General features: G+C 37.0%; 2 protein-coding genes across 7 annotated transcripts in view; both read left to right on the top strand.

The window, feature by feature from the left end:
* The first annotated feature begins 1,893 nt into the window (after window positions 1-1,893).
* On the top strand, window positions 1,894-6,836 carry LOC120474385 (protein eva-1 homolog C). Of its 3 annotated transcripts, none has more exons than XM_089134895.1 (8): window positions 1,894-2,082; window positions 4,034-4,236; window positions 4,310-4,433; window positions 4,513-4,665; window positions 4,781-4,924; window positions 5,016-5,087; window positions 5,698-5,806; window positions 6,152-6,418. In XM_089134895.1, exons 1-8 carry the CDS (start codon window positions 1,989-1,991, stop codon window positions 6,270-6,272), a joined length of 1,020 nt encoding a protein of 339 aa, XP_088991021.1. In that variant the 5' UTR covers window positions 1,894-1,988; the 3' UTR covers window positions 6,273-6,418. The 3 variants fall into 3 exon arrangements, with proteins under 3 accessions (XP_088991021.1, XP_039520534.2, XP_039520536.2); XM_039664600.2 differs by having other exon boundaries at window positions 1,895-2,082; window positions 5,726-5,806; window positions 6,152-6,836; XM_039664602.2 differs by lacking the exon at window positions 5,698-5,806 and having other exon boundaries at window positions 1,896-2,082; window positions 6,152-6,836.
* A 1,023-nt stretch (window positions 6,837-7,859) lies between these two features.
* Window positions 7,860-21,487, top strand: part of ocrl (OCRL inositol polyphosphate-5-phosphatase) — a 20,498-nt gene continuing 6,870 nt past the window's right edge. Inside the window, exons 1-19 of one of the 4 annotated variants that reach the window (XM_039664604.2) lie at window positions 7,860-8,019; window positions 8,603-8,682; window positions 11,983-12,074; window positions 12,371-12,409; window positions 12,860-12,973; window positions 14,368-14,514; window positions 14,626-14,866; window positions 14,942-15,100; window positions 15,188-15,289; window positions 16,140-16,254; window positions 16,426-16,542; window positions 16,782-16,963; window positions 17,095-17,206; window positions 18,028-18,137; window positions 18,280-18,415; window positions 18,491-18,601; window positions 19,106-19,271; window positions 20,206-20,441; window positions 21,003-21,026. In XM_039664604.2, coding sequence (XP_039520538.2) covers window positions 7,978-8,019; window positions 8,603-8,682; window positions 11,983-12,074; window positions 12,371-12,409; window positions 12,860-12,973; window positions 14,368-14,514; window positions 14,626-14,866; window positions 14,942-15,100; window positions 15,188-15,289; window positions 16,140-16,254; window positions 16,426-16,542; window positions 16,782-16,963; window positions 17,095-17,206; window positions 18,028-18,137; window positions 18,280-18,415; window positions 18,491-18,601; window positions 19,106-19,271; window positions 20,206-20,441; window positions 21,003-21,026 — 2,325 coding nt within the window. In that variant the 5' untranslated portion in view covers window positions 7,860-7,977. Of the gene's footprint in view, window positions 8,020-8,602; window positions 8,683-11,982; window positions 12,075-12,370; window positions 12,410-12,859; window positions 12,974-14,367; window positions 14,515-14,625; window positions 14,867-14,938; window positions 15,101-15,187; window positions 15,290-16,139; window positions 16,255-16,425; window positions 16,543-16,781; window positions 16,964-17,094; window positions 17,207-18,027; window positions 18,138-18,279; window positions 18,416-18,490; window positions 18,602-19,105; window positions 19,272-20,205; window positions 20,442-21,002; window positions 21,027-21,487 lie in introns of all 4 variants that reach the window. The other 3 variants (XM_039664603.2, XM_039664608.2, XM_039664605.2) reach the window with 3 other exon arrangements.

The following is a 21,487-nucleotide window of genomic DNA, read 5'->3' as shown; positions in this document are numbered from 1 at the left end:
TATTGCATAATTCTGGGGAATTCACACTATAGTTTGAAACAATAGTATAGCAAAAAAAGCAGACATGAAAAAGAAACCAAAGAAAGCAAGGAATTGCTTTCTTCTTTCCTCACAAAGACTTTTAAAAGTGGTTGTTAAAGGGATAGTTCATCTAAAAATTCCTTCATAATTTATCCTCATGTTTGTCTGAAACCTGTATGATTTACTTTCTTAGCACTAGCAGAATGTTCAATCTGTGGTAGTGAATCACCATGTCTGTCTGTTTTAAAGCATTATTTATTTATTTTTGTAATGTTCATCAATAAAGCACATTTTAATGGTGGAGATCGTCATGGTATAATTGAATTTACTTTACTAAATATCTTCATTGGCGTTTCATAGAAGCAGAAAACGTTTTCAATGACATGAGAGTGAATGATGACAAAATGTTTATTTTGGGGTTAACTATCCCTGTAAGTATAAAAGGCTGGTGATTATACTGTATATACAAAGCAAGAGCCTGACATGGAAACTCCTTTACACATCCTGGAAATTAAGCGTGTTCCACTCCATTTCGGAGTGGAAGCCAACAGGATACTATGAGTAACAGATCTGAGCTGTTTCAGTCCATGATAGCTTCTCTTTCCCCTTAACATACAGAGCTGCACCACCACATGGAATATACCACCAAACAAGAAATCACCATGGAGATGATGAGCTGTGACGATGCAAAATTCTATGCATCTAATCTCATGGCACCGCTGCAATCATAAGCAAACATGTCAGAGGTCAGCACATTAGCATTTGTCTCCATAATCAACACAGCTCCAATTTAAATCACAAACACTCCTCTCAGGCACTAGACTGATCTCATATGTGGGGGTTGTGGTTCTTTAACTTGGGGAGGGTGATTATATTGACAAAGTGCTGAGAAAGCTAAGATGCACTGTCTGTAAATTGTTTTCTGACCTCTGCTCAATACTCATTGCTTGTTCAGAAAACATACTATTCTCATAGAGATAGCAGACTGACAGCTCATATTGAGGTCTCCTATTATTTCTGGAATAGAGAGAAATGTGATGTGCTCACTAACCACTGACCTCTCCCTTCCTCAGGCTGAGAGAGGAAGCTCTTATCCTGAGATGATAGGCTATCTACAGGACATCCAGCAGCTGGGAACACACAGCTTGGAAAATCCTTGCTTTATCTACCTAAACAGGACCCCAATGTTGAGTACCCACTTCTGTCATTTATACATAAATGCCAGCAAAGGAAACAAAACCGTCAAGCTCAGCAAAGACTGTTTCTTGTTTTGAGGTTTTTCTTACTGTAGAGAAATGAAGAGAAATCTGATTTAATGCATGACCCTTTACACTAAAAACTGCACGTTTTATTCAGAATTGATCTTGTTTTCCAGTAAAAAAAAATTATAAACACACCTAAAAGAAGATCAAAAATTGTACAGCCATTACTCCACTCTCCAGAAAAGTTTTTATTTTTCATTAAAATAGTTTGAAAATAGTTTGCCTGATTAATAATTTAGTGTAAAGCATGATGATTTATTTTTTCAGGATTAGTTCAAAACAACATTTATTCGAAATACAGAGCTTTTGTGCATTAATTTATTTAGATAGATGATTACAAACAACATATGAAAATTGAACTTGTTTTTACTTTAAAAAGACTAAAATACTGATTAAGAAAGTGTTTTTTGCTGTATATTTGACTAGAAACTGCATTTATTGTCATCAGGGTGGCTACTTATTAAACAGATGTGTGAACCTTGTCACCTCAAAAAGCCCTTTTGATAAATAGATGGAAAACAAGCATGAAAACTAAACAGTGCAGTGAGACAAATGTGTCAGTGCTGTTGAAAGAGCGCTTGTTCTTCGCTCCGCACAATGCCACCATTGACCCTTTTCTCTTGGTCAGAAGTCAGAGGACAGTAAACAGCCAAACAACTTCTCCAAGTTAAAAATCACAGCGGTTCGTAATGTGCGTTGTGCACTATGTCTCTATGGAGCTCTTGGTGGTCCTGGTGTTTCTTCTCATTCGTCCTAGCTGTCCACACAGGGCAATCCTCATCAGCTCCAGATTTCTCTAGTAAGTGTTTTTCTCGAATTTTGTGGCTGTGATAGAGGAAACACTGCATGCTGTCTCAAAGGAAAGAGCACATTCCGTGTTTTGTCTTTTACATAGTCCTTGTCAACAATCTGTAGAGCATCAGAGAGATGAGTGTCCCTTCCTCTTCTATTGTTTGAGCACCATCCATATAGGAGGGCAAGGCAACATTACCCCATTCAGAACCAAAGACAAACATTTTGTGTTGAAGCTGGTTGACAAAGTGTATAATGTTATGGGCAATATACACTAAAATACTATCAAATACATTAATCCACAGCAAGTCCAACAGCAGTGTTAATATGTTTATTAACACATATTACTTAAAAAAAATATATTATTAAATTTCAGAGACACTTTTTGCATTCTTGATTTAATTGTTTCTGATTGTCTATCTGTATCTCCCCCAAGTCCCCCCCTATACAATACATAATGCCTTCAAGAATGATAATCAGCCAAGAATAGCTCATTGTGTTTATTTGGGAGTGTGTCTGTGCCTGGCACTGCATAACAGAGGGCTCTACAGATGCAGAATGTCCTAACACAAGAGAGACAGGCCAGACGTTACCCTTGATCCTGTTCCTTCATTGAATACTCACAGATACGGTCCAATGAAGGAACATACTGAATAGGCTAAAGGGCATGAAAAAAGCTTGAAACCTGAGCTTTGTGGAAAAGTGCAGGATAAGAAAGAGAAAAATGTTCTGTGTCATTTGTGTTGTCCACTTCATAACATTTAAATCTCAAATCTGCAGTGCAGAACGCTTTCAAATCTTTCCTCATTTCCTCATGGCTGACCTCTGCCTCTCTCTTTCACTGCAGTATTTGAAATATACAATTTTCAAAAGAAACAATAACTCAATAGGAGCTTAACTTATATTAAATATATTAAAATACTTAAAACACTGAAATATATTAATAAAACTTGGCTTATCAAGAAATATTTTGGTTTTAATTTATTTTGATGGTCCTTTTAACACATTTTGTTGACTGTAAGTAACATTGCACCTATACATGTCTACTAACTCTCATTAGAGTGTTAGAAGAGTATTGGTTAGAATAAGTTGGCATGTAGTTGCAAAGTTACTTATGGTCATTAGTTAGAGGATCATTACAATAAAGAGTTATCAGATATTAATCTGACAGTCTATTATACTCTAATGAGAGTTAGTACAACATAAAAAATATTGTTGGTTTAACTTAAAAAAGTAAGTAACCTGGTTGCCTTAAAATTTTAAGTTGATTGAACTGGAAAAAGTGAGTTAAATACAATGAAGGAGACTGAGTTAATCATCCGAAACTCAAATAAGTTATCTCAACTAAATAAACTATTTAAGTTGATTTGACAAAAGAAAAAATGTTGTGATAAAAAATCTTGAAAATATTTTTTTTACAGTGATATAATTGCTAAGTTACTTTTAGTCAACAGAATGTTCAAAGGGACCATCAAAATAAAGTGTTACCAATTATTTTATTTTATTTATTTAATTACCATCCCCATAAAAAAAACATTATTATTCATATTTAATAATCAATAAGAAACATTTTTATTAATAAACTTGTATTAATAACTGCATAGGCACACCAAGGGTAAAATGATTATCATTTCATTTTATTTTATTTTATGTTCCTGTCCTGGGTTCCGACCCACCAGATCTCTGTTAATGTATGACTGTACCTGAGAAGACATCATAATGTCAACCACATTTGCATTTGCAAGAAAAGATAAGTGCGGGAGTTGGTTTGTCCATTGTCACATTGCTCGATTTACACCATAAGTGTACAATTGTGGTCAACAATGCTGTTGTGTAGTGGTTTCTCTAAATGCATTAACAATGCCTTGCTTCTATGCTGAGCAGTGCCTTTACTCATTAACTTATGTTAAGACCACTTTAAAAGCTGCTGTGCATATCAGTCTATTTTTTCTCCTCAGATTACCTCCATAGGATCCTGAAGAACCACACTGCCCATGCCTGTGATGGAGAGACACTGTCCATCAGATGCCCTACTAGAACATCTGTTTCTGTCCTCTCAGCGTTTTATGGACGCCGTGTCCCGAGTCCATATCTATGCCCACACACAAACCCAAACATAACAGAGGAAAACACCAACTGTATATCAACCACAGCCATTCAGGTATCATTGATCTGCATTTACTCATTCTTTAATTCTAGAGGCAAAAAACTCACATGATGAATTTCATGGTCAGAAAGTGATGTCTGAGTGCCAGGATCGATGGGAGTGTCAGATTCCAGTGGTGAGTCCTGTGTTTGGTCAAGATCCCTGCCCTGAAACCAGCAAATACATCATTGTCTCCTACAAGTGCAAGCCCGGTGAGACACCTATATGTTGTGCTTCACTTTAGCGAGATTGTAACCGAGCAGCACATCAGTGATTTTCCTTTCTCCGCAGAGCATCATCGCTCGAGAACAGTGTGTGAGAATGAGCGGCTCAAGCTGGCCTGTAAGAATGACACGGTTCTGGCCATCTATTCAGCCACGTTTGGCCACTTGGAGCACGACAGTCTTGAGTGCCCTCAAGAGGCTAAAACAAAAACAGACATAGGTCTGAGAATAAAATATAACACACTTCTTCCATCTAGTGGGCATGTTTTGCTACAATAGAAGAGGCAGTAAAATATGTGTTCAAATTCATTTGATGAGATTATGTTTCCTGTCAGAGTGCTTATCTCCGTCAGCCTTGAGGAGGGTGTCAAGGAAGTGTCATGGCAGGACGAACTGCTCTGTGTTGGCTGATGCTCAGGGTTTTGGAGACCCCTGTTTCCCTGGCACCAGAAAGCACTTGCGAGTTTCCTTCACCTGCGGTGAGTTTCAAGAGGTTTTGAAAAACTGTGATCACCTTATTCTCTGTTGAAACAGTCATAAAAAGACTTTCTTTTTTGTTGCGCATTTAAGTACCAAGGTATCTACTGGAAGATGTTGGACGTGGAAACACAGATCCTTTCTTGCTCTCTGACTATACGCACGGTAAGAAAAAGGAGTTTATGGTGTAAACGATCATTGCTCGGCTAATTTCATTTTATTAAACTGACTTGTATTAAAAAGATGATTTTAACATAATAACTGCGACTTATTCCATGTGTTAGTATTGCAAGTAAAAATATGACAGGAGAGATATAAAATTGTGGTCAAAAGTTCACAAGTACCTTGCAGAATGTCATTAATTTAATTAATAATTTAAACAAAATAAGAGGGATCATTAAAATTTGTAGTTAGTTAAATCGTGTTTTTCAGAGAAATCGTCCAGGTTCTGCACATTTTTTTTTGTTTTCCAGAATCTTCTGCTTATTTAAATCCTTTCCAGTTACTATATGATTTTGATATTCATCTTTTCACTCTAAGGATTCATAAACAACTATTGCAAAATGTGAAAACTGAAAACACATGCTAAAGGCGGCAACAAAATGCATTAACAGTCATTTGTATAAATTCAGCAGCAAACATTTTTATTATCCTTATTTTGTTAAAATTATTAACATTTTACTGATTTTTTCAAGGTATATGTAACATTTTTACCTCAACCGTATGAATAACATAACTGTTAGTCAGTGGTTGTTGATGGTCCTGCTGACTGCAGGATCCAATCCCCTCTCCCCCCTTCACAGGAGGGTGGTATACTGGCCCCGGTGTGTCCAGACCACAAAACATTTTCACCAACTCTCTGGAAATCTTTTCCCAGATCCAGGGTACGTTAGATGTGTGGCCTGATCCCAGAATGTTCGAATGATTTGGTGCCATTTTTACTTATTCACTTTTCTTTTTTGGGTGTTTTTATTATTTTTTTTTTTTTAAATAGAAACATAAATGTTACAGTACATGTACCACTAACATCAAAGTAATTTATTAAAAAATAATAATGCAAAAACAATTAATCTCGCTTTGTGGTTTGCTAACATTAGTAGTCAGCTATGGCCTTCTCATTTACTATATTTTACTAATTACTTTTTTAATCTCTTCTCCTCGTCATTGTTGAATGTATTGTTTATTACATTTTAAATGTTAATTTGGTCTCTCTTTTCCATTTTCCTAAGGTCTTCCGGAGACAGTGGCTTTATACTTTGTCTCAGGAATATGTGCTGGTCTGTTCTTCTTGCTTTGTTTGTTCGGTCTCAAATCCACCCTGATTCGAGATCTGAAAGACTTGGCGTCTGAGCTAGGAGATGAGCTGAAGTCCTCCCACAGGTCACAGAGAGGACTAATAGAGGATTTTGATGATGATGACGCATCCTTGCGTTCTTCTTTTCGCCACCTTGCGCGCCCGTATCGCACGCCTGACACGTTCAACCAAGAGATGATAATGACAGTGGTAATGGAGGAGAGAAGGGATGAGGACAAACCTGAGATGCCAAATGGAGTCATCTGGCCACATATCAACTCCAGCCCTTATGCCATGCACAAAATCAAAACCTCCTCTGCCTGATCTCGATGTTCTCAGCAAATCTGATTGATCAATGTGTAATAAAACAAACACTAATTATATTCTACTATTTAACATGAATGATAAGATTATATTGTCTGGATCTTAAATGCATAAAGAAGAATGACATCTGTGACATCCTTATCAAGCCCACCTGCTTGTGTTTTATGAATAGACTGTATTTATGTACCCATTTTCATGTATAATTCGAACTGGTTTAATAAATGAGTGGAGGTGTGATTTCTTTAGATGTTGTGCACATTGAAAATAAAATATATTTGCATAGCCTATCAAACACAGCCAACCAGGGATTTGGTTTGAATTTACTGTGATTCACCATGACTAGGCTGCCTGACCACCACAAGCGGGCTGGCATGGCATACACTGTTTGAGCCAGTGTTGCAGCTGGCGCATGCGTGGTAGTCCCAAATGGAGCACTGATGATGCAGCTGCCACGAGCCCCAAAAGTCTTTGAAACTTTTTTAAGGCGTGAGTGTTTGCCTGCCCTGAAAGAGGCTGCGAGCTGTTGAATAGAGAGTGTACTCTCATTGTGAGTGTTCTCTCATTGTCATAGAGTCGAAAACTGGGATTCAGTTTTCACTTGGATAGATTGATTCTGATACCCAGACACTTATGGTTCAGAATCAAAGACCTATGGTGTAACAGTTCGGTTCTCGACTGAGCTAGAATCAACCAATCGTCGATATAATTCAGCACCTGCACCTGCACCTGAAACCCCCTGAGACGCCCAACATTCAACCCGAAAATAGTCATTTAACCATTGCAATAACTCCTCGCTATTCAGTTAAGGTAAAAAATAAATAAAAAAATAAATAAATAAATACTGCATAGTGCTGCTTTAATTTGAGTGGGAGTTCTCCCCATATCCCAATAGAATACATTCTCTGCTGTTGTTTAACCAGCAAGCTAGCTAGCCTACATGATGGAAACATTTTGTTACAAGTGTTATGTTGACAACACTATTGAAACAATTACTTTTATTACAACTGTACGTGAATAAATAGGACTAATAGGGTAATCAGACTGCAATAGCCTGAACTTAAGACCCAACAACTTATCAATTTTAATAAAACATTCTGGTTTAATCGCTTAGCTTTGGCTGCATTACCCTATAGTTTATTTTAATTCTTTTAATAAATGTAATCAACATTTTCGTAAGTACTAGATGTGTTGGTATATTTAACATGCCATTTTAATTATATAATGCTGAAACGAACGAAATGACTCGAAAAAAAGATTTGTTCATTTTGCTGAACGAGACTCAAAGATCCGAGTCAGTGAAATGATCCGAACTTCCCAATTTCACGCGAAGGGGTGGGGTGGAGCCTGACATGGGAAAACACTCGCTCTCGCGCCGTTCCTGAGGTTAGCCTGTTAGCTAACTGCCTGACGGCTTTAACATATTTAACAACCTTCACGATGGAGCATTCGTTCGGGATTTCAGATAGCCAATGTTTGGCCGTATCCTTTATTTGAGAGCTCAGTTGTTCATTTTCATTTTGTTTAGAGCTAAAGTAGTCTCTTGTGAAGCCATTTAGCCGCCATGTCTTGTTAGCCTAGCTGTAACTTAAAGGTAAAAATAACATTTATTTTCGTTATGCCAGTGTAATAAAGAGGCTTAAAAGAATACAAATGCTGTCTTTTTGTTGCCGTTTTCTCTCTGTTGTCAAACAGAAGTGTTGTTTATCCAAACATATTCCATCACTGTTCTTACATTCCTAGGAATAACTTGGAACGGCATTGTGTGACATTCATGTCATGTCACTTGATATGATATGATCTGATATGATGTGTGTGTAAGGTATGACATGTTGTAGCTGTAGGCTACAAAGAGAATACACAATGTTATGATTTTTACGCATCTTGTAGTAGGCTATGTTATGGATTGTTTTATTGGTTAACGTTACCTAATGAAGTTGTATAAAGTCCAACAAGTTCTTTGATTTTGTGAGGCAGGGAGAGAGCCATGAGTCGTCACACTTTCCATCCATTTTCTCTGCCTCCAATTGCCATTCAGTTGAATCCTTGACAGTGATTTTTTCAGACTGTTAGAGGACACGAGCTCACAAGCGGACAGAAAGAACCAAGACTCCTGTCCCTGTTACAGTGTTCTGGACAGTTCAAGTGAGTAGACTCCGATCTCAGTTTTTCATTCCTCTTTATTCACACTAAACTTATGTGTAAAACAGGGTTTGTTGGAAAAGAAAATGCTAAAGCCTGAGAATGTTGAGCTGCTGTTTAATCTCTGTCTGGTGCCTGTTTGTGTTATTACACTGATGATTGTGTGGTCATTTTAAGCCTTTTTGACATTAGTTACCAAACCCACAAACGAAGGACATCTAATTACTATATTCATCAAACTAGAATATCTATCTTGAGAATGCAGCTGGCTTTTAACAGGCTGCTATTTGTTTTTTTTTTTGTTTTTTTAACAAGACATTGCTAAATTCATGATTATGGACCCTTTTTACTGACTATGATGAAGCATTCCCACAATTATTATATACTATGTAAGCTTTTTTGTATTATCATTTAAAAAAAAAAATGTAATGTACATTACACTATATTTTGTTATATTACCTTGGAATTACATTATAAAACAACAACTACTTGATACAACTGCAAGTGTGTTTCTAGTGAAATGGATTGGCAGTAAATTTGACATCTTTGTCTTCTGACTGCTATAATCAAATATTTTTTCCTTTTTTTGCAAAGAGTGAAAACAACATTGGGAGTGAAAAAATCTTATTTGCTTTTGTCTTTTATTCACCCCTATAGAAGCAAGAACCCCAGAAAAGTGAAAACTGTCCATTATATTTGAATCTATTTGCCAGTTACTATAGATGTGAGAAGACTATGTGAAAGATTGTGCAGTCAGATGGCATTTAGTCAGTGTGGCTTTCGTTGCATGCCAGCATGCTGCCCATTATGCTACATTCCACCTCTGTGTCCTAGAGCCTAATAAGCCTCACATGAGCACACAAACTCTTTAACTGCATTAAAAGTGTACACACTCAGCTTTACTCAAAGCTCGAGAACTGACTGGGTAAAAAAGGTCACAAATTATATTTGTTGAAACTCTTTGTAATGACATCTCGTTAAAAAAAGTACACTGTTTGATTTACTTTATTAATCCCCAGGGGGGAAATTTATAAATTTAGTTGTTAGTTCACTCAAAATTTAAATGAATTTAGGCTTTTATTCACGTGTTTTAGGAATTAAATATGCCATTTTTAAGTCTTCTTTAAAAACATATTTCGGTTTTATTTGGCTTTTGAATAGATCATGAAATGGGGTTTTGAAGCTGATAGAATGATTGTTGTATTTAAATATGTTGATTTATTCTTGCTTGATCAGTAAAGAACTTTGAGTCAACTTCAGTTGTTTTTTTTAATTGTGCTGTAAAAATAAAGCTTGACTTACATATAAATATTTCAATGCACATACATGGAGCACATCAAATATGGTCAACCGCAGCTCAACCGCAGGTCAACCATACATGCGTAACGCAAGAACAATCATCATTGGTTCTTGCGCTGCAAGCATGTTTGAACTTTTATCATGTTTAATGAGCTCTGTGTATATGTTAATCAAAAATTATATGTGAATAAAAATTTATCTTATAAAGTGATTGTAACTCTTCAGAAGTCTTAACTATGCATATGGATTTATTTTACAATCTCTATATGAACATTTTGAAGAGTCAAAGTGGTGGACTGGGCCTTCAGTGGAGGGACAGAAATATCAAAGATTTTATTAAAAATATCTTAATTTGTGTTTTGAAGATGAAAGCCTTACAGGTTTAGAATGCTGTGATTGTGAGTAGATGATGACTGAGTTTACATTTTTTGATTACATTTCTTTAACCTGAAATGCTCGAGCATCTTTGCAAGGAGCACTGAAAGTATAACAAGCTAATAGAAGTATATTACAATAAAGCTGCACGAATGAATCGTTAAACGATTGCGAATTCGAAGCACCTATGTGATCTTATTCTTGAAGTATGATGATTTGCCAAGGTCATTTAAACCTTTGACTAGTACGTTCCCAGCGAACACTCAGATCTGTGTTGGCGCTGCCGCTGACAAAGCAGTCGTCATGTTTAGGTGTGAAATATATATATATATATATATATATATATAGTTGTGGGAGAATCGTGATTTCTAATAAAATAAAAATGTGATTCTCAAACTATCCAGAATCATGTAGTCATGCTATATTACAGTATGTTTCATTTAGCCTGACAGACCTTTGGGGTGGATTTTTGAGCTACGCTGTCAATCGAACTTTAATGCCATGCTTTAACCTCTGAAAGGAGGGAGATATTTTTGGCATGGGCAGATTATAACCATCATCACTACATTAGGCTATTATTTGTATTGATTGAATGTGAGATTGCTTAGTAAGTCTAGGCCAAATTTCCCTTGTTCATGAGTGCTGTGTTTCCTGGCAACAGCATCCATTACAGCAATTACTGTCTTCTGAGACAGAGAGAGAGCGGGGCTCACTGGCAGCACAGAGGGGTTCTAGTCTTGCCTCCATGTGTTTGCATGGCATACTCAGGCAGGGAAATCTGAAGGTTTTTCCAATAATCCACTGTAATTGATTTTCCCATTTAGTGAAATGGAGGCAAGACAATAAGAAGAACCTGATGCCCTGGGGTTGGCACTGTTATTGTCAGAGAGTGAAATATGGTCTGCAATTAGCCCTCCACTGTATTCAGCCTGCTGCACTTTTATAAGCTTCCCTCCCCCTTCTGTATTCTGAAGCTTTATTTTTGATGAGATAAGATTATGATGGACCCTATATCAGAGCTACATTTACAGTTTAAAAGTTTAGGGTCAGTGCGATTTCTTTCATGTTTTTGACAGAATGTCTCAGAATTTTCTCACCAAGGCTGCATTTATTTGAGCACAAATGCAGTAAAATGGTGATACTGTGTAATATTATCGCAATTTAAAATAACTGTTTTCTTTTGTTGTATATTTTGAAATGTAATAATTCCTATGAATTTTCAGCATTGTTACTGTACTCCAGTCAGTGTCACATGATCCTTCAGAAATCATCCTAATATGATAATTTGCTGCTCAGGAAACGTTTCTTATTATCGTCAATGTTGAAAACATTGTCAGTGTTCTTATTAAAACAGTGATACAATTTATTTCAGAAGTTCACAAGAACAGCAGTTATTTGAAGTGGCAGTCTTTTGTAACATTTTAAATGTATTCACTGTCACTTTTGATCAATTTTAATTCCTTTAAAAAAAGATGTTACTAACCCCAAACATTTGAACGGTAGTGTATCATTCCTAGTGTGCTGGATGCTAAACTTATTAAGTCAACAGAAATGGTGTAATCACCCAATCTTATGAGATGAGTTATGTGCTCTTGTAGGACTTTTCATGAATGAGTCTCTTGTTGTTAGGTTGGATATTTTGGAAAACCCTGAAGCAATTGTATTAAGCCAAGTGCCCCAGCGATCCATCCCCATCAATAACCATTTTCAGATAGTTCGAGGTAAGTTTCTAATGACTATTTATAGTTTACAGAAGGACTTTTTAAAAGTGTAAACACATTTGCTCTCTTCCCACTATAATATTTTTCTTCCTGTACAAATTCACCGTTGGTCTCTGTGAGTGAGGCTTAGAAAATAAGCACTGTGTTTGCATAATAAAATCTCTCTCCCATGATCAAATATTTGAAAACCATTTGTCACCATTTACAGCAGGCTATGTTTTAAATATCCTGGTATATATCCCCTGAAAACCTGTATAACACACCTCTCTCTGACTTAATTCAATTTTCCCTTTTAGAGGCTGAAGAAGCACTTCTCATTGACATCTCGATAGACAGTAAGTTTTTTTTTTTTTTTTTTTTTTTTTAAATGAGCTAGCTTTTGTAAAATTATTTCTTTTTAATTTAATTATTTTCATGATTTCTTCCTTCCTGGCCATTTTACCAAGCGTTAATTTAGTGTTTTTGAATTATTACATTCTCATAGGATATAATTTAAGTGCATAATTTTTCAAATAAACGTTACATAATTTTTGGTCGAATCATATCTGTCTGGCCATAAGCAGTGTATTGTAGCAGTGTTCAGCTTTAGCAGCTTAGTGCTACTTTTATCCATTTTATTTTTATAAACTATGAAATTGCAAAAGATTATATGCACTGTTTTTGTGTACTATGGGAGGTAATGCATACTTCATTAATGAATAAACTTTAAAAAAATGCCTTTAAAAAAGAATCAAATGTACAGCTGTGATGTTTGGATGTGAGAAAGTGACACTGTTCCTCAACAGCAACGGTACGGATTCGTCTTCGAGGCGAGCAAATGCCAGAGGTTCTGCTGGAGCTGCAGGATGACGTGCACACTCAGTCTTTCTTACAACATGTGACGAAGGCCAAACAGCAAGGTGATATACCTCATTTTCCCTCCACAGGATGCTTCCACAAACATCAAGCCACATTTCTTATTTATTAACTACTCTAATCATTTATTTACCATGGTAACCAACACCCAGTTTTATATGTTTGATCAGTAATGAATGCTGCCTGGAAGAATTTGACCTCAGTGTCGGGCAGAAAGTTTGACAGATATAAATCTTTGGTGTTGGTTTACTTCTGTTTACATTGTTACAGCCACAATCGGGTCAAAGGTTAGACCACCTTCTGCATGATTTCTCTGATTTGTTACCACACCTTGTAATATTCAGCTCAGAGTATGTTTGTCCTTTAAACTCTTACCTTAGAGGCATAGGCTTCATTTCCTGATTCATCCATTGGCCGGTGTTGCCAGTCATGTTTGACTGTTTTCTGAAGTCTACTTTAAGCTGGAATACACTACAGGACTTTATCTAAAATCTGAAAAACTCTTGGGTGTAGATGCAGTCAGTATGACCTGTACAAATTGCAACAGAGGTTTGAGGTGATGTTAAGTGTTATGCAAGTCTGTTATAAGTCGTATCATACATTACAATATGTCTACTAAAATTACTTCAAATTTTCATGTTTGATATCCTCAGACTGGATGGAATAGTGTGCTTATCTGTGCTCATACACTTTTAGATTTACTGTGAATCTGAATGTGAGGATGAAATAATTACTGGATTTTGACAGTTTAGTGACAGCAAATGTTTTTTTTTTTTAAAGGCAGAAGTTTATCTAGACATTAATGGGCAGAATGTATGTCTGTGAAACTCAAAATCTGCAGACTGGTATTGACTTTTAATTTACTTGCATCCAGACTGCAAATTTAGGCATAAATCTAGTCAATAGTTGTGTACTTTTTGCAATACTCTAAAACTATTAATTAGTGAAGGTAAGAGAACTCAAGAAGATCTTGTATAAAAAAATGTCAGTCAAAGATTTTTGTATTCATGACTTCAGTTTTTTAAAAAGAGATGTAAAAAAAAGAAAAGGGAAGACAGCAGATTATATCCAGACCAGGGAAGCGTTTAAAATAGAGAACCATACAAACCTGCTTTTCTTGTTTTGGTTTTCTTTTAATTATAGTTTCTTCTGTCATGTTTATTTTTTTTTTTAAATTCATGTCCCTCTGAGGTTACTTTGTGTACGGTACTCTGAATGTACAGATTTTGGGTCTTGCATCAAAGGGTTTATACCCACTGTACTATGAAACCGTGTGCCTGTACCTGTGCTTTACTGTTAAATCTTATAAGTAGAACTGCCTGTACTAAAATGACAATATTAATATTAATAACTACCACTGCTAAAAATGTTTTGAAGGCCATTCTCATTTTTTTTTCATAAATATATGAAACATCCCTTTTAATTGGTCCACCTTTAGCTGAGAGGAGTTCACTGCCTAGGAAGATGGAGCCCGTTGTACCCATTCCAGTCAAAGACTGCATACCTGTTCCACCTCAAAGAGGAACCTCCAAATCCACCTCAAACAACATCAACAACAGTACTTTAGCAAAGCCCTCAAACACAGGTATGGAATAGAAATGCCAGAGCATAACCATTTTTGCATTGGGTTACAAGGCCAGGTGCGCCAATGACCGTGAACGTTCTGTAACTGCTCTGTTCCTCTCTATGTTTATAGACTCCGCCCTCTCCCTTGCAACAGATTTTGGTTTTGAAGAAAATTTTAACCATTGTATGAAAGTGGAAGAGAAGAAGAACCAACAAAACCGTATAGTTGCACAACGAGAGCCGCCCCCTCCACCACTGCCCCCTCTTCCCCCTCGAAAAGGCACAAACAAGCCATCGACTAACCTCACGGCAGGCCTGACAGCTAAAGAAAGGCCACCCTCCGCACTGAATGCCACACCTGTCAGAAATGAGTGAGTGCTTCTGGTTTTAAATGCAGAAGCCTGTACATTTTCAGCTTTGTTTAACTCTGTTGTTTTTTGTAGCAGATTTCAGTCTGTAGACCGTGCAGTTTCCTGGTCCGACAGCCCATCCAACTACACTATGAGACAGACCTTGATGGGCAGCCAGTCAGGGTCAAGGGAAGGCCTGCTTAAGTATCGCCTCAGCAAGAAAGAGAAAGAATATGTAGACATTAAGAACTTTCGGTGAGTGTCACATGGCTGAAAATGTAATGCCAATAATTTTGTTTTGACTGATTCCGGGTGTTTTGAGTAAGCCATTGTATTTTAAAGGTTCTTCTTGGGCACTTGGAATGTGAACGGTCAGTCCCCAGACAGCAGTCTTGAGCCCTGGCTGCGCTGTGACCCAGAACCTCCAGACGTCTACGTACTGGGGTGAGTGGCAGAGAAATAACCCCTCACTCCAAAATAATTCTGAAACATTAGCTGCGATTCTGAAACATTAGCTGCGTTCCATTACCCTTCAAATTGCAATTTGAAAATACGGCCAATGTAAACTGCAAAAATTCCCATTTGTCACAAAAAAAAAGTTTTTACGCTCACATGAGGTGGTTTTTCAGGCAATTCGAAAAATAAATATTTTGGAAAACTGCACTTGGAAATTGTTTTTTCACTTTTACAGGTCACCTGATGAACGTTAAAGTCGATCATTCTTTCGACTTTTCTTGATTAAACTCATAAAAGACGTACTGGATTCTAAACAACAAAGAAATTTCATTATTTATCAAGACCTCGAAGCAGATAGGAGGGAGAAACACCCAGAAACTCATCACACTTGAAGGCTCCCAAGTATAAGGGGATTTCCTTGCCATTAATGCTTGAATAACAAGCCTACGTCTCCTTCGACTGAAATATGGCTTGTGGCTGTGATTTATACGTGAAAGTACTAACATCCTTTGCCATGATGTGTGGAATGACTTATTGTGAGATTATTTATTATTGCCATTTTGCAAAAGTTTTTTATCGACATTTTGAAAATATCGCACCGTTTTTGCATAAGTCTGTAATGAAAACCAGGCTATTGTTAGATCTGGAAATGTATGTGTAGAATACAAATGGGTCCATGTTTGGGAATCCCATTTTTTTAAAGTTTTGTGACAAGCATTAATGTATTTCACCCTTAATAGATCATTGCACATTATACATTGTCCAGTAATAGGTTAGATTGATTAAAGTCATAGTGCTTTATGCTTTGTTTAATTGTTTTCTTGTGTTTTTTTGTCAGATTTCAGGAGCTGGACCTGAGCACAGAGGCATTTTTCTATATGGACTCATCCAAAGAACAGTTGTGGGTTGATGCTGTAGAGAGAAGCCTCCACCATAAAGCCAGATACATGCAGGTGAGTGAACGACAGCTGATTTTTTTGCAGTTTAGCTTTAAAATGCTAAGAGCAGTCTTATCGTTCCTGTGGCACCCTGAAAGTAGCATATGGCAGTCAACTGAAGAAATCATGTGCAACTCGCTTTCATTGTATGTGGACTTTTCATGAAGTTCTGTATGCTGTCTTCAGATCCGTATCATTCGCCTAGTGGGAATGATGATGGTGGTGTATGTCAACAAGGTGCACAAAGATTGCATCAAAGAGGTGGCTTCTGAGTCTGTGGGAACTGGCCTCATGAATAAAATGGTATGTTTGCATTTGTTAAAATAGGAAGTGGTTTGTCAAAACTGGAAGACATTTTAGCCTATCTTTTGGCATAGAATGCATATCTTTTGTTGTATTAGATATGGTGCAAATCTTAGAGTGGTATTGATTACACAAATAAAAGAAATGATAACACATCGAATGATACTTTCTACAGTATCAGTACTTCAATTTCGGTGATCGGATAATATTAACCTACATTTATTACTTTATTACTGTAGGGGAATAAAGGAGGAGTGGCTGTGCGTTTTGTGTTTCACAATACCAGCTTCTGCTTCGTGAACTCTCATTTGGCGGCTCATGTGGATGACTTTGAGAGGCGGAACCAGGACTACAAAGACATCTGTGCCCGCATGAGTTTCCACCTGCTGGAATACCCCCCTCTCAGTATAGTGAAACATGAGTGAGTGTTACTGTCATCCAGTGCCATCCTGTCATTCACTAACATTGTGATCCCATGATTAGATAACGATGTTTTAAGCTAAGATTGCACTTATATTTAAATGCTTCAATGCTTATGATTTCTCCTCTAAGTGTGGTGATGTGGCTTGGAGATCTTAACTACAGACTATGTTTGAATGATACCGTGGAAGTAAAGAGACTTATTGCTGAGAATGAGTTACGGAGGCTTCAGGAGTATGATCAGGTGAGACCTGGGGATGATGCCTCTTTAATATAATATTTTATCCTTTATATATATTTATATGCATGTATGTATAATATGGGTATACACTCACTGGCTACTTTATTAGTACACTAATTTGTACACTAAGTATCTAATCAGCCAATAGCATAGCAGAAACTCAATGCATAGGCATGTGGAGAAGAAAGGGTTAATGCACAATCATCTCTAGGGTTTACGTAGAATATTCCGAAAAAGAGAAAATATGCAGTGAGCGAAAGTTCTGTGGGTTGGATTTGATTGTGTGGTGGAACCTGGAGATGTGCAGCCTACAAATCTGCAGCAACTGCCTGATACTATCATGTCAACGGACCAAAATCTCTGAGGAATGTTTCCAGCACCTTGTTGAATCTATGCCACAAAGAATTAAAGCAGTTCTGAAGGGAAAATGGGGTCCAAACCGGTACTAACAAGGTGTTCCTAATTAAGTGGCCAGTTGTGATTAAATAATATTATTAGCACAACAATTTGAGTTTAAAGTTCTGAATAGAAAAAGCTTTTTATATATTCAATTCATATACATATTTGAATTATAAATATGTAATGTTTATATAAATTAAAATTGTATAAAATTCTGAAATTCATGGGGGGGTTTGACCCACAACGTTTCAATCAAACTATGATGTTATTATTTTATTAACATTTTTAATTAAAGGTATTAACATTTTAACACAAAGGTATTTTCCAGTAGTGTTCGTGGCAGTTCTTTAAGTGGCGGCCAAATATAGATTTCCATTTTTGCTCTGAAAGCACACTTAATTACATCTTCTGTTTCACTTTGCCAGCTGAATATCCAGAGAAAGACTAAACGTGCCTTCACAGATTTCATGGAAGGGGATATTAATTTCATCCCAACTTACAAATATGATGCTAAATCCGATGGATGGGACTCAAGGTACATTTTTTGGACTTCTTCCTTTATACATCATTGTTTGAAGATCACTTGCTGTTAAAATGCTCTTTAAAAGTAAAAAAAAAACTACGTTTATAATTTGTCACATCATAATTTGGCTTTGTCCTCTGGGGTGCGTTGACAGTGGGAAGTGTCGAGTCCCTGCCTGGTGTGACCGTATCCTCTGGAGGGGGAGCAACGTAAAGCAACTTCACTACCGCAGTCACATGGAACTAAAGACCAGTGACCACAAACCCGTCAGCTCTGTCTTTAGTGTCGGGGTGAGGTTAACTCCATTCATCATGCTCCAATAAAGGAGTTGAGACCATCACATTGATTTTATGTGTGTGCTGCAGGTGAAAATGGTGATAGAGCAGCGCTACAAGAAGGTGTTCGAAGAGATTGTGCGGGACATGGACAGAATGGAAAATGACTTTCTGCCCTCTTTGTCCCTAACCCGACGGGAGGTGAGTAATGACCGGGAGACAGACAGGTCGGTGTATCCTCTGACAAACTCTGCATTGATCCTCTGGCCTGCCTCCATTCTCTCTGAGATCTCACCATATATCAGAGGAGGGTCGATAATGTTTGCACATTCTTAGCAGTTCTCTGGACTGTGAGTGGATTATAGTCTAATCACATGTGCCATAATTGCTTTTAGACTGAATGCAATGGGGCAGTGTCTTTAAAATAGAAAAGACTAAAAATAAACTGATCAGCATCACCTGGAGTCACTTCTTCAGTGCATACTAAGGGTATTTTGTAATAACCAAGCAAATACTAATACCATGCAAAAGTTGGGTCAGTGTGTAGATTTGTTTTTAAAGGACATTTTTAAATGTTATAAAAGTTTAAAAGAGTTCTATTTTTAACTGAGGTCTTCCATCTTTTCTTCTGGTAGTGTATGTTTACAGCCTCATACACTACCATTCAAACACATTTTCATATTATCCCTGTTCTTTATTCCACAGTTCACCTTTGAAAATGTGAAGTTCCGTCAGCTGCAGCGTCAGAGTTTTCTTATCACTAATGATGGACAGGTTGCTTGCACCTTTGCCTTCATTCCCAAACTTAATGACTCTCAATACTGTAAGCCCTGGCTACGTGCTGAGCCCAGTGAAGGCGTACTTGACCCTAGTAAGTATCTAATTTCAGTCCTGTATTTTTGTCATAAAAATAATGACACATTCTTGTAATGTTTGATAATGTCTTCCTTTATCAAGATACAATATTAGACGCTTTAGTTGGGCAGTATGTAATTTCATGACAGGCATTTTTTGGAAATAGATTCCATTTTGATTAATAAATATATTAGGGCTGTCAAACGATTATTCGCGATTAATCACATACAAAATAAAAGTTTGTGTTTACATAATATATGTGGGTGCACTTTGTATAGTATAGATATATATATATATATATATATGACACACACATGCATATTATTTATATATAAAATATTTATATGTAATATAAATTATATATAAATCTATATACAGTATATACATGAAAATATTTCCTAAATATATACAAGCATGTGTGTGTATTATAAATAATTATACACAGTGTGCACCCACATATATTATGTAAGCACAAACTTTTATTTTGAATGCAATTAATCGTGAAGATTAATCGTTTGACAGTCATAAAATATAACTAATTTGTATCCACATTGTACATTCCAAAAGGACCACAAAATTTTACTGGGAAATATTTGGCCAGAATAGTTTTGAAGGGTAGAAATCATTGACAGAAACTGCCCTTCTCCAATGACACGCTTTGAAAGTGTCGATCAGTGTCGATTTGACTTTTTCAGTGTATTTTAAAACTTTAATTTTAGTTTTGCTAAAATAATTTTAATGCATCACACATTTAAACAATCATGGATTATTGTGCCAAATTATGAAAATATAGGAGAATAAAAAAGCAATTTCTATGAAGAAATGTCATGTCATCTGCCCATATCATGTAGAGAGGACACAAATATGATGTCATCTGAATTTGTTGATTTATGATGCAGACCCATCTACCAGACCGTCTCAAAATAATCCTGGTTTTTTTTTTTACATAGATGAGGCAATAGAGATCTCCCTGGAGGTGTATGTCAGTAAAGATTCTGTAACACTGCTAAACTCTGGTGAGGATAAAATCGAGGACATTCTGGTGCTTCATTTGGATCGGGGAAAAGACTACTTCATCACTGTCTCTGGAAACTATCTGCCCAGCTGTTTTGGCACATCTCTAGAGACTCTGTGCCGTATGAAGAAGCCCATTCGTGAGATCCCCATCACCAAACTCATCGATCTGGTGAGGCACAGGCCACAGCTGCAGTTGGTTGGATTATTATCACAGGATACATGGCTAAGTAAAGATAACTGGCTGTCATTACAAAAATGAAAGTCTTCTCACTTTCTTGGCAGTGGAAAGTAATGACAGACAGTTGAGAGGAATTTTGTCCCCATATTTTAGATAAGGATTGAAATGATTCTGACATGAGGCTACAACGAGGAAGTCATGTACACAGTTTTGATGAGATACAGCTTGTTCAGGAGCAGTTGGTCATCATGCGAATTTTCTGTGTTGTTCATCACTGTTCCATTCTCCACTATATTCTCAAAATATAATTCATTTTTAATTTAGAGAGTAGCCAATCATCTTTAGTCATCTCTGTTTCAATCTCTGCTGTTCACTGATCACCGTTTGTAGCTGAAAGCTGCTTATTTGTAATTATGCAATAGCAATACTGTCTCTGTCTTCTCTCTGATTACGCAATGTTTCTCTATTGTCTCATCTCTCCTCCCTCCTTTACTCCTTTCTGCTCTGAACACTCCTTTCCGACCAATCACTCTGGGTCTGCATGATTCTCAGGGAGAGGATAGCTGCCTGGAAAAGGTAAAGTTCCTCTTCATGCACAGAAAAGACTCATTAGATCATGCAATAGGACAGCTGCTACAGTATTATCAGGGCCTACATGTATGATTGAGGGTGCCTGTCCTGTTTTTAATTGTCCCAGTGTGGCAGTCTTTAGTGCTTGCCGGTTCACACAGGTCAGCTTGCTGCAGTCACTCTGCAGGTTCAGACTAATGAATGCCACTGAGGCTTGAATCTCTCAGCTTGTATTCTGCCCCTCCTTTCCCCACCTAACTCACTGCTCACCAGCCAACAATATTAGATAAGTAGAGAGAGGAAGCAGCTCACAGCATGGTGAAACCAGCCTCACAAATCAGTGTTTGTAATTTGGAGTCAGCTGTTCGTCAGAGTGTTTTTGTGATTCTGATCTTGCTTCTGTGACTCAGCATGAGTTGCATTCCTGCTAATTGCATGAGTCCCCTTATATTGTTTAGCTGTCTTGG

The sequence above is a fragment of the Pimephales promelas genome, chromosome 9 (assembly GCF_988280905.1).
Source record: "Pimephales promelas chromosome 9, fPimPro1.hap1.1, whole genome shotgun sequence".
NCBI lineage: Eukaryota > Metazoa > Chordata > Actinopteri > Cypriniformes > Leuciscidae > Pimephales > Pimephales promelas.
This window is presented reverse-complemented; position numbering and strand designations above follow the sequence as displayed.

Coding starts and splice junctions, on each gene's coding strand:
- LOC120474385 (XM_039664600.2), top strand. CDS start 1,989: ATGTCTCTATGGAGCTCTTGGTGGTCCTGGTGTTTCTTCTCATTCGTC. Junction 2,083..4,033: donor ATCAGCTCCAGATTTCTCTA/GTAAGTGTTTTT, acceptor TTTTCTCCTCAG/ATTACCTCCATAGGATCCTG. Junction 4,925..5,015: donor GCGAGTTTCCTTCACCTGCG/GTGAGTTTCAAG, acceptor TGCGCATTTAAG/TACCAAGGTATCTACTGGAA.